Genomic DNA, 12,913 nt, shown 5'->3' on the forward strand with positions numbered 1-12,913 from the left:
TGTTAGACACTAGGGGCATAGTTATAAGCAATGGGTTTTGTCTTTTTTTTTGTTATGTAAAAAAAAAAAACTAATGTTTTACAATATTTGTTAGAAAAGTGAAAGTATTAAAGGTTATAGAAACATATAACATTAATTCAAGTATTTTTTAGAGCAGGCATCCATGGAGTCAAGGGCAGGTTAGAGATTTCGGGCCAGTGGCTTTACTTGAGTTTCTGTAACCTTTGGACTTGCTGATAAAACTGAGTGAGTTGTTTATTGATTTCCCACAGAATACGAACTCAGGGGTGGTCAAAGTGGAGTGTCCATGATGCTTTGCCAACTTTCAAGGTGGAGAGGGCGGGTGCAGGTGGAACACAGATGGCCCTTCTACTGGCTGCAGCTCAAGCCCCACCCCCTTTCCCAGCACATAAACATCCAGTCTCATTGAATATCCACTGGGGAAGGGAAGTTCTGCGCGCACAGGCTGTCAAAGACTGGCAGACACTGCTGAAAGGGAGCCTCAGAGTAGAGGATCTTAGAAAAAAACGGCCATGGACCTGATCCCAAGCTTTTCCACAGAGACCTGGCTTCTCCTGGCTACCAGCCTGGTGCTCCTCTATCTGTGAGTAATTGTCCAAATGTGTGTCCTCTGCAACCCTGGACTTGGGGAGCTAATCAGGCCCCCTTTCCCCTATCTGTTTTGAAGATCAAACATTTAATGAACGGGTAGCTGCTTACGCATCGGGCACTCAAACACCAAAGGGTTATTCTTGATATTACTCTAATGTGTTGAAGGAGTATCACCCCGTGACCCCCAACTCCTAATTTCTATAACACAGAAGGTTTAGTGACATTATTTGCTCCTGGGGATGATCTTTTGACTGACTGCCAGTTTGGATGGATCTAGACTAATCAACCAGAATTCAGCAGACACAGATAAAATCAACTGGCCTCTGTGCAGTGGGGTCCTCACTCCTTTCCCAGCTCTGGGGATCCTGGAGGCAGAAGGGAGAGAACAGGGTTTGTGTCCCATTACATTGACTTTCCAAGCTCTGTGTCTACTCTAAGAGATGTGTAGGAGGATTAGGGCTTGAGTAACTAGGTTGTTTCCTGTCCCCGTCCTCCCACTGCCTGGCAGCATTTATGCAAAGTACCACAGTGCACCCCAGATTTCGTGGGGGTTGCAGACTACCCCACCATTCTCTTCACACTGGCTCTTCCCTCTTTTCTGTGTCCCTCCCCTCGTGCTCCTCACCTAGGATTCATTCCCCCAGTATGTAATAGGCAGTGGGGGAATGATAGAGAAATTTCTCATTTCTCTATCCTTAAATGAGAAATCTTTACAGCAGAACAAACTTGGCAGAAATCTTGAAATAACATTCTTTTCTTTTACCTTTTCCTTCCAGTCTTTGGGGAGGGTCAGCATCAAAATAGCGATTTATGTTCCCGCAATATAAAATCTGCTAACTGCCTATTAAGCCACAAACCTACAAACCAATTGGGATTTAAATACTTTATTTCCTTTGAAGTTACACTACAGGAGGATGAATCAACTCACCTAGCAGAGGAATTCCGTTCAAGGGCGGGATTCTGGGCATCATGGAGCAGGTTGGGAGAGGAGTTATTTTTGATGGATGGGTAGAGAAGGCGTCCTCCATTTCCCATTCTCACTTTCATGCAGAGTAGGAAATCATGATGACATGAATATAGAAAACAAACTTTGTTTCATTCTTTGAACGAAATGTTATGACAACAGGGTATTGTGGCAACACATTTTGCATCTGATCAAATTTTTAAATTAATTGATAATATTTAATTTTATTCTATTTAATACTAGATTATTTTACTAAGATAAAACTAGTCCCAGCATGTTCTTTCTGGAGGATAAAATAGGGCTGTTGATTCAGGATCTGTGGCTACAAAGTTGTATAAATAACCTTACCCTTCTAGAATAATGTCAGGAAATGAGTCTAGTGTACAAAATATACTTCTATGATACAGATTGTGTATGTGTTTTTAAATATACCTGCCCAGCTGGTTATTTTAATCTCACAGTGCAGGTGATTAAATAAGATTGTGAGCTACTGATGGTAAAAGAGACATCCAGACAGCAGTCTGGATGAAGTGGGAGAATATTTCCCCCAGATACTCTGGGTCCTGGCCCACAGGAGGTCACTCACAGGGGCAGCAGGGTAGGCATCTCATCTGCTTGAAGACTGGGGTCAGAGACACCATCTAAATCATATTATGTGACAGTATCCACTACTGTCACCAGTGGATACACAGCACTCTAGCCTTAAGTAACACTGGTACGGCCAAGGGTTGGTGGCTGTAGAGAGTATCCTCTTATGCCCACATAATGTAAATGCAATAGAAATGATTGGCTTTATGTTAGCCCCTTCATTTGTACCAAAGCAGTATTACTCTACCAAAAAGAGGGAAGCTGGAAAGAATAGTCCCCCCAGCCTACTCTCTGCCTTGATATGGAAACCTGTGAGTTTAGACCTTAGGTTTTCCCTTGGGATCAATGTTGCTGACACTTTCATTCAGTTGCTTAGCCTCACTTGAGAGTTTATGTAACATGAAAGTTCAGAAGCAAAAACTGGTTATTTGATTTGCCATGGTTGTCATGGTGAAGGAAGGAACTAAGATGGCATGAACCAAGAGTACCCCGTTTTTGACAGTCAGGGCTCACATTTCTACCAACTTTCTGTAGGAAGGATCTAAACACCCAGCTGTACTCGGCCGTACTGCCTCCGTTGTGCCTTTCAGCACAAGTCGTTTCATGCAATTTGGGGGTTTATTTTATCACATATTATAAGATTACCTAAATTTGTACAGAATTTTAGGGTACCATACTTTCTTAAAGGGTAACCACAAAATAAAGAGCGGACAAGGTCTTAATCGAGCTCTGGAACATTTTGTAGTTACTAATTTTATGTTGTATAACGCGTCTTTTGCTATCAACAGGAAGGTACCCTGTTTGCAAGGCCACCTATCTTTCAGCTGAAAGCATTTGTAGGGTACATGGGACCATTATAGACAGCCTGCTTTTCAGCCATAACTCCCTAATTTGCCTCTATGGGCTTAGTCTTGTAGGCCTAGAAGCTTCATGGTTAAAATAGTTGCCAACGGCCTCTTCCTCAGCCTCTCCCTCCTCCCCTCTGACCTCTCTCAGTAACCCTGGAGTGGGAAGGCTTGCAAGGATCCAGAGCCCCCAGCTGTGGGACTCCACATATGACACATGGAGATCAATTTCAGGCAGGCCTGCCGGAGGAAGCACCAGCCTTAATGGGATTTTGAGATAGTTGACACACAGAGCCAGTAAACCAACTGCGTGGTGACTAGCCATCATGACAAACGGCATGAGCCTGGCACTGCTTAGCAGGTGACCATCATTGGCTGGAGGACCAGATGCCACCAGGGGAAGAATGGTCTGGAAATGCATTATTTAGTCATTGGTTCCTTTACACAGTTTCATTCAGGGCACGTGTGGGACAATCACTCTTCTCTAGAGCACAAGGCACCAAATTTCCTGAGAACATGTGTGTAGCTGAAAGGCTATGAGGACAATGGAAGCCTTGAACCCAGTTTCGTGCTATAGAAATGAGCACACTGTGGCTAGTCCAAGGCCTCTTTGTGATGATATGTTTAAGAAGACCCAGATCCTAAAACAGGGTCAGGGGCTAGAGGGAAGGAAAAGCATAAAGTCACAGAGCAAACTGTAAGAACACTGTCTCGGTGGGCTCTCACTAACCCTCAGTCACTGATGGATGCAGTTTTGCAAAATCTCATCATTTGAGCACAAAAACCTTTTTCCTTTTTCTGCCTAGAATTAGAATCTCCAAAATCATGGAAGTGTCCTCATACTAAATAGACGTGAGTGAATTTTCTGGAAGAATTCCAACCTGAGCCTCTCCGGAGCGCTCTACTCTGGAAACACTTATCAAGCATTCACTCTAGGATTGGGGCCCTGAAGTCTTCAGCTCCTGTTAGCTGATCACCATTAGTTTTTGTGACTCTCCCAGTGGAAGTGAGAAAGGAGATGACGAGTGAATGGAATTATTGCTGTTGGAATTGCTTTATTATTTATCATCTACATGTTACCTCCCCTTGACTGTTTCAGTTCTGAGTCAGAGATTCGCCATCACCTATTCCACAATCCCTTCTTTCTCTTTTACTTTATAGATATGGGACCTCTACACATGGACTTTTTAAGAAGCTGGGAATTCCTGGGCCGAAACCTGTGCCTTTTTTTGGAACTGTTCTGGGTTACCGTAAGGTGAGTGGTGTTTGGGCTCCCTCTTTCTTTTATTTTAGAATATCATCTTTGTTTATATTCTTTTTTTTATTAGTTTCAGGTGTACAAAACATTGTAATAGTTAGACATTTACATCCCTCACGATGCTAACCCCTCTCCCCCAATCTACTACCCCTCTGATATCTTATATTGCGGTTACAATTCCATTGACTCTGTCCCAGCTGAGTTCCATAGTCAAAGTGCCCTCCTCAGGAGGACGTTCTGAGGTTTCGCACTTTCCGGAAAGGGTGTCATATGCCCCACCCAGCACTGGGCCAGGTTTACCCCAGGGCTGTGTTGTCAGCTGTTAGGAGTCTCAGGTCTTGCCTCAGTCGGGCAAGCAGCGCTCTAGCTGGTGCAGCACAAGATTGCTCTTCCCACCTGTGAGCATCGTGAGAAGCATTTTCTTGCAGCCAGTGAAGACTCCCAGACAGGCGTAATCGTACTTACTATTAGGTGAAAAGCATGAAGGAGGTGAGTGGCACTGCCTCATTACGGGTATAGGCTAGAGTAGACTTCCTGCTCGTAGCATGAGCTCCTGGTGGCTCTTGCTCCCTTCCTCCTGGATAGCTTTGAAACTTCAGTGTATTTGGCAGCCCAAGTGTTCACCATCGGGGAATTTGCCTACATGAATTCTCTAAGAACTGCTAAATGCCTGTAGTTATATCCATGGCTTCTACTCACCCTTTGCTCACCTTGATGACTTTGGGGGACAAGAGAAATGGAACAAGAGCTTTCTGCTTTACTTCTCTGCCCTCAGAGGAGGCACCTATGGGTGAGTCTGAGCAGGTATAACTGAGGCAGCGTGGGGCTGTCTATCAGCTTCAAATAGTTAATCATTTATCTAAATGAGTTGTGTGGGGTTTTTGTAAAGGAGAGAGAATTATTTATTTAAAAAATCACTAGTAGGAGATTATTTGACAAAATTGTGAAAATTGAATTTAATTTAGTGGAATATACTAGTTGACACATGGAGTGTGGATTTTGGTGCGGCCTTTGTGATGTATCCTGCCCTTATGCTTCACCCAGGGTGTGGCCCCTGGACAAAAGGTTACCAGCTCACATCCCTCAGGCCAGAAGGCAGAGCCTTGCATGCTGGCTGCTCTCTGCCCAGATTTCCTTTCCCAAACAAGACCAGAGGCTTGTTTCTCAGATCCTAATTCTCCCAACTGAGATCTTCAGTGTTTTTTTAGTCTAAGAACTTCCTGTAATTTTTCCCTCTGAAAAAACAATAATTTCCTTTCCACTTTGCCCGGATCAACTCGTTATGGATACACCCCTAAATCCATACTTCTGGGACCTTCTTTTACATATTTAAGACATCTAATATCACAGTTGAAACTTAGTAAAAATAGGAAGATTTGTTTTTTAAGTGTCAGAAGTGAAAGCTCAGAGCAAGTGTGTTAACTTGCTCTGTCCTGGTGGAGTGGTGCCATCTCCCCAACTTTTCCGTGTTGAGCTGGAAAACCAGAAGGCAAATCTACTTTGTCATTCATTCATTCCCTCAGTCAGTTTCTCACTCAACAAACATGTCTTACATTTATTCAAATCTGCTAGAATAAAAGAGATCACTGGTGTGTCAAACTTTCTAATTCTCCTGGAATTCTAGAGAGGGCTCATGAGATACATGAAAATCATGCTTAACCAGGAGATCAAAGAGTGCGCAGGCCAATCTTACTTTTCCCTCAGCTTCATTTCTCGGTGTCCATGAAGGTAATAATTCTGGAGATTTGAGAGGCAACACATGCACAACAGAAACCTTCACAAGACAATGAGTTAGTTAATATCATAGAAAAGGGTCTGTCATTCAGTATGTATACTAGTCACAGAAGTTTCAAGAGTGATTTTAAATTCTCCACTTCAAATATCTCTTTCATTTTTCCTCCATTCCCCAAGACACCTCTGAGTAAGAGCTTCCCCCTACCTGCCAGTAAGCCTGATTTCAAGGAATCCGGGTCATTTTTGTCCCAATTAGAGACAGGGTTCAGTACATTTGGATTAATAATCTAATTTTCTTTCTCCTATAGGGTGTATGGGATTTTGACAAGAAATGTTTTAAGAAGTATGGAAATATGTGGGGGTGAGTATACTGGAAACTTCCATCAGATAGACTTGCTAATATAATGAGACCCCACCCCCCAACCCATGGCGTTGAAGACAATCTCAGCATATAGTATTATTGTAAAGCTTTGGAGGCTTATTCTACCAGGGATCTGATATGTCACCAGGTGTCCAGGTCTACATTCTGAATCAGCTGGAGAGGTGCAGGTTATCACTAGTCTCCAGATTTGGTGGCTTGGGGACTCCTGACATTTCTCTCTGTCCAGTGTTTTATTATTCCCATCTTCTCCATTTTCCCTTTCTTAGATTACCTTTCATCAGATAATGCATCATTTCTGAGCTTTCTGATATATGCTCATAAACGCATGTCATTCCCTTTTCCCCACATGATTCACTATTAATTAAAATCCAAACATTTTAAAATTAAAATTTGGATTTATTATGTCATTTTTTAAAAGGGCTGTGGGTATAGGTACACAGAATGGAAAACTATTTCTGTTCAGTGTTTTTTACTTTCTCCACAAGTATGGAGTTTGGGATTTTAAATGAATTCTAAGCCAAGACTTTTTAATAGAAGTTTAGACTATACAAGTATTGCTTTATCTACCCTATTCTCCTACTTTTAGAAGATGTAGCATATTTCCAAACCACCCTGTTTCCTGGTGAGCTGGTGGACTTGAGGATTGTATGGAGTGGCCTCAGCCAGTTCCAGCAGCTGGTCCTCTTCAGAACTGGTGAAAGCTGTGGGAGAGGTGTAACGTGGTGCTTGCATGCTAGAAGCAAGTGGGAGAAGGCTTTATCTCTCTGTACTGGCCATCTTCTCTCAAGTCGACAGAAACCATACAGTTCTACTGAGTTGGCGTGGCCCAGAAAGTCTGTGTGATGGAGTAGAATGAACTGCACAGCACTGGATCACCTCTGGTCCAGCTCAAACTGCCCCTTCCAACATTTACTACTTGTGGAGTCTCTTTCTTTGTTTAGCAAATGGTTCTCATGCTTGGGTGTATATAAGAACCACCAGGGAGAGCTTGTTAATAATGCAGATTCTTGGGGCCCACCCCCTAGCAACACTGAATCTGGAGGATCTGGACTGGGGCCCAAGAATCTGAATGTTAACTAGTAGTGAAAGAAATAGTAAGGCTCGTATGAGATCAGGATATAAAGGGTGACCGAAAACCACTGTCTCTCCACCCAGGTGTTTTTGTAAAAACATGATGGGGAAGGGGACTTATCCAAGAAATATGATCAATTTGATCGACCCAAGTGCCACCACAATCACTTATGTCACTGCTTCAACACCGAATGTATTCAACACCCACTTAAGCCATCTGAGTTTTAGAACATTTTTTTTTTTTCCGGAAATGGGCTGCATTAAGGGCAGTGGTTCTCATCCATTTTTATATTTGATCACAAAAGCATTTGAAATTCCTCCATGAAGTCAAAGAAAGAATAGGTGAGTCTTGTGGAAAATCTTCCATTTTGTTCACCTAATGCAACTGATTTATAATAAAAAATAAGATGCCAGAGGATGGTGTAATTAAACTGATAGTCAACAAGTCAGGAGATCAGGTCAAATAAGAATGTATCACACAGAAAGAGTCCACTTTGCGTGGTACATATGTCAAAAGTAGGCTTGCCATGCTGCTAACAGATGTCACCTACACTGAGCTGAGGGCTCCGTTGGACCCACATATAGAATAAATATAAGCAATGAAAAGAAAATATGTTTAAATTAATTGTACATGCTCCTCTGTATTTTTTTATTCTTCGTTCTTTTGTTTTAAAATTTTCTGATCGTAATTCTAACCAGGACTCCTCTTTAATAGTTAAAATAATATTTCCTTTAAGAAATTGTAAACAACTAAACAAATTTTGGAAAATAGGGTAAAGAAATCATTCATATTCCTACTAGATCTTTTTGAGCATTTCAAGTATTTTTCATTTGCAAACACATTTTTACATATTTGTGATCAGCATGTCTGTACTTTTCATCTAATATGATGTTATATGCATTTTGCATGCTTTTGATGTATCTTCAAAAGTATATTTTTGAATGACTGAGTGGATGGACTCTCATTTTTTTCTTCTCTTCCCAGATAATTTACTTTCCTTCAACTCTTTTCTAGCCTAAATTCCTATTTTACTAATAAAAGTAATTAACACCCTCTTGCTATGTCCCATTCACTGTTCTAAGTGCTTTCGACACCAACTCACGTGTTTAATAACACACTTCTTTGTGTATAATAGGATAATAAAGTGATCATACTCTCATATGTTGCTAGTGGATATATAAGGTGGATATAATTCCTAAAGAGAGCAATATGGTAATATCTAGTAAGATTACAAATGTATATACCCTTTGATCCAGGAGTAACATTTCTGAGAATTCATTATTCAAATATGCTTGTACACAGGCAAAATAATGTGACTAAAAGGTTAATCATTGTCTCATTGTTTGCTTTAGTAAAAGATTGGAGATAAAAATCTAAATGTCCATCAGTAGCTAAATACATTGCAATAAATTTATACAAAGAAATATTTTGCAGCTGTAAAAATAATGAGAAAATTCTCTGTGCTGATATAGAAAGATTTCCAAAACACAAATAAAAAAAGCAAGATTTTTTTAAAAAGAAATATTTTAAACATACAAAAAATTATATAGAATTTTATAGAAAATAACCGTGTACACACCACCAGGACTTAACAAGTGCTCTCATGTTATTTCTAACCATGATCTCTAGGAATATGGATTATGTAACATCAAAGGAAAATCTGGACTTCCAGGAGTGGAATTTAATCTGTAATACATAATCTATATATTTTTATCTGTAATACATCATCTATATAAATTTAATCTGTAATACATCCTCTATATTTTACAGGGTTGATTAAATTTTACAAGACAATATCTGCAGATGGAACCACTCCTGGAAGCCCAGACTGTCCTTTGATGCTACGTACTCTGTATTACAGAATTGTACACTTGAAATCTATGTAATTTTACTAACCATTGTCACCCAATAAATTTTTTTTCAATAAATTTTAATTTAAAAAAAAGTCACTCCACTAAAAAGAAAAATTAACTAACTCTATTTTCCCCACACAGGTTCTATGATGGTCGACAGCCTGTGTTGGCTGTCACAGATCCAGACATGATCAAAACAGTACTTGTGAAAGAATGTTATTCTGTGTTCACAAACCGGCGGGTAGGCATCCATTATTTTTTTTTTACTTTAAATTTTATTTATTTATTAAATTTTAATTTTGAAATAATAATGGATAAACAGAAAATTGCCTAAAAATCCAGGAATGTCCCATGTCACGTACCCTTCATTCTGTTTCCCCCATTGGTAATATCTTGTATGACTATAGTACAATATCTAAGCACAAAATTGACATTGGTACTAGCCATAGAGCTTATTCAGATTCATCAGCTTCTGTACTCTATTTGTGTATGTGTTTGTGTCTCTATAAAAATTTTCATATGTGAAGATTTGTATAACCACCATCACAGTGAAGATACAGAACTGTTCCATCACCATAAGTTTCCCTCTTATTATTTTTTTTAGTCACAGTGTGTAGCTTATCTTTTCCTCTTATCAGGGTCTTTAGCAGAGCAAACATTAATTTTGATGAAACCAATTTATCAATTTTTCCTTTTATGGGCTGTGCCTTTGGTGCCAAGTCTGCAAACTCTTCACTGAGCCCTGGATCCTGAATAATTTCTCCTACTTTTTTCTAAATTTTATAAAGTTTTATGTTTTACATTTAAATCTATGATCCACTTAATTCTAATTTTTATATAAGGTATGAAGTTTAGGTCAAAGTTTGTTTGTTTGTTTGTTTGTTTGTTTATTGCCTATGGATGCCTAATTGCTGCAGCACCATTTGTAAAACAGCTAGCCTTCCTCCTTGAATGGCTTTTGCACCATTGTCAAAAATCATTGGGCCTATTTGTGTGAGTCTGTTTCTCATTCTCTGCTCTGTTCATTGATCTATGTATCTACCCTCCACTAGTTCCACACAATCTTGATTACTGTACCTATGCAGTAAGTCTCAGCATGGAGAAGAATTATCGTCCCACCTTTTTTTCAGAATCGTTTTAGCTATTCTATGTCTTTGCCTTTCCATACAAAGTTAAACTAAGCTAATCTATGTTTACAAAGAAAGAAATTGCTGAGATTTTCATAAGAATTGAAAGTAATCACATAGACCAATTTGGAGAAAATCTATATGGTTACAAAGTCAAGTCTTTCCATGAAAACACAGTATGTCTCTCGATTTATTTAGGCTTTCTTTGATCCCTTTCTCCAACAGAAATTCTATCCATGTTTTGTTAAATTTACACTTAAAGTATTTCATTTTCTTTGGATTGTAAATGGTAGTGTTTTCAGACGTCATTGTTATTATATAGAAATGGGGTTGATTTTTCTGTTGATTTCGTATCCTACAGTCTTGCTGAGCTCATTTATTCTAGAGGTTTTCTTTTTATATTTTTTGAGATTTTCACATTGACAATTATGTTACCTGAAAACAGGGATGCTTTGATTTTTTGCTTTCCAATCTGTATGCCTTTCATTTCTACTTTTTGTCTTACTGCCCTAGCTAGGACTTCCAGTATGATATTATATAATAGTGCTTTGAGTGGACATTTTTGCCTTGTTCCTGATCTAAGGGGGAAGCATTCTGTTTTCACCATTTTTAAATTTTTATATATTTATTTTGACAAATAAAAATGTATGTATTTAAGACATGCAGTGTGATATTTTAATATATGCATACATTGTAAAATGATTACCACAAATGAATGAACATATCCATCACTTCTCATAATTAGCTTTTTTGGTGTGTGGTAAGAACACTTAAGATCTACTATTCTTAGCAAATTTCAAGTATACAATACAGAATTATTAACTATATTCACCATGCCGTACATTAGGTCTCCAGAACTTTTTCATCTTATAACTAAAAGTTTGTATCCTTTGATCAATATCTTTCCTTCCCCTCACACTCAGATAATCACCATTCTATTCAGTTACTGCGAGTTTTGTTATTTTTTTCTCTTTTTTCAGATTCTGTATGTGAGATTATGTGGTATATGTCCTTCTGTATCTGACTTATCTCACTTAGCATACTCTCCTCCAGGTTCATCCATGTGGTCGCAAATGGCAGGATTTCCTTCTTTTTAAGCTTGAATTAAATTTCAGTGGGTGTGTGCATATATACAAGTGTGTGTGTATATATACACACACAATGCGGGGACACAAACACACACACACACACACACACACACTACATTTTCTTTATCCATTCATCTCTCCACTTATATGGAAAGCAATTATTGATAGATAATGACTTACTATTGCCATTTTGTTAATTCAGGTGTGTCATAGTTCCCTGTTCCTTCTTCCTGTTGTCTTGTTTTCTTTTGGGATTTCATAATTTTCTATAGTAGTATGCTTTGATTCCTTTTTCTTTTCTGTATCTACTATAGATTTTTGCTTTGTAGTCACCAGGGACTTACATGAAATATTTCATAGATATAACAGTCTATTTTAAGCTGATAACAACTTTGTTCCCATTTTATGTTTTGATGTTATTCTTACATATTTTTCTATTAGATATCCATTAACAAATTATTTTAGCTATAGTTATTTTTAACCTTTGCACTAGAGTTATAATTGATTGCCCACCACCATTATAATATTACTGTATTTTGAATTTGACTATATATTTACACTTGCCAGTGAGTTTTATACTTTCATATGATTTTATCTTATTTGTTAGTGTCCTTTCTTTCCATCTTAAGATCTTCCTTTAGTGTTTCTTGTAAGGCAGTTCTGGTGGTGATGAACTCTTTCCATATTTGTTTGTGTGGAAATGTCTTTATCTCTCCCTTATTTCTAAAGGACCACTTTTCTGGGCAAAGTGTTCTTAGTTGGTAGGGGTTTTTTTGTTTTTGTTTTTATCTTTCAGCTTTATTTATTTATTTATTTATTTATTTATTTATTTATTTATTATTTTATTAGTTTCAGCTGTACAAGACAATGTAATAGATATTTACATCCTTCACAAAATGATAACCTCGTTCCCCCAATCTACTACCCCTCTGGCATTGTATATAGCTCTTACAATTCCATTGATTCTATGCTGTACTCCACATCCTGTGACTATATACATACATATATTAAATTATAGTTGACATTCATTATTATTCAGCTTCAGCTTCATGTGTACACTGCCGTAGTCAGGTACTTACACCATCCCTGAAGTGGTCTCCCTAATAAGACAAGTGTCCATCGGATACCCTACAAAATCTTTACAACATTATTGATTATATTCCCCAAACTGTCTTTCATATCCCCGTGGAAATCTTGTAGTTAAAAATTTGTGCTTTCTAATCCCCTCACCTTCTCTCTTATCCCCAACCTCCTCCTATCTAACAACCCTTAGTTTTTTCTCTGTATCTCTGAGACTGTTTCTGATTAGTTTGATCATTTATTCTATTCTTTAGATTCCATATGTAAATGAGATCAAATAAGTCCATCTGACTTATTTCACTTAGCATAA

At 38.4% G+C, this 12,913-nt stretch overlaps 1 protein-coding gene across 2 annotated transcripts in view; it reads left to right on the forward strand.

Annotated features, from left to right (window-relative positions):
* The first annotated feature begins 424 nt into the window (after window positions 1-424).
* The window catches only part of LOC117024571 (cytochrome P450 3A12-like), a 52,423-nt gene continuing 39,934 nt past the window's right edge, over window positions 425-12,913 (forward strand). For both annotated transcript variants that reach the window (XM_033109988.1, XM_033109989.1), the window contains exons 1-4: window positions 425-604; window positions 4,171-4,264; window positions 6,310-6,362; window positions 9,450-9,549. In XM_033109988.1, coding sequence (XP_032965879.1) covers window positions 534-604; window positions 4,171-4,264; window positions 6,310-6,362; window positions 9,450-9,549 — 318 coding nt within the window. In that variant the 5' untranslated portion in view covers window positions 425-533. The remainder of the gene's footprint in view (window positions 605-4,170; window positions 4,265-6,309; window positions 6,363-9,449; window positions 9,550-12,913) is intronic.

Source organism: Rhinolophus ferrumequinum, chromosome 7 (assembly GCF_004115265.2).
Source record: "Rhinolophus ferrumequinum isolate MPI-CBG mRhiFer1 chromosome 7, mRhiFer1_v1.p, whole genome shotgun sequence".
Classification (NCBI taxonomy): domain Eukaryota; kingdom Metazoa; phylum Chordata; class Mammalia; order Chiroptera; family Rhinolophidae; genus Rhinolophus; species Rhinolophus ferrumequinum.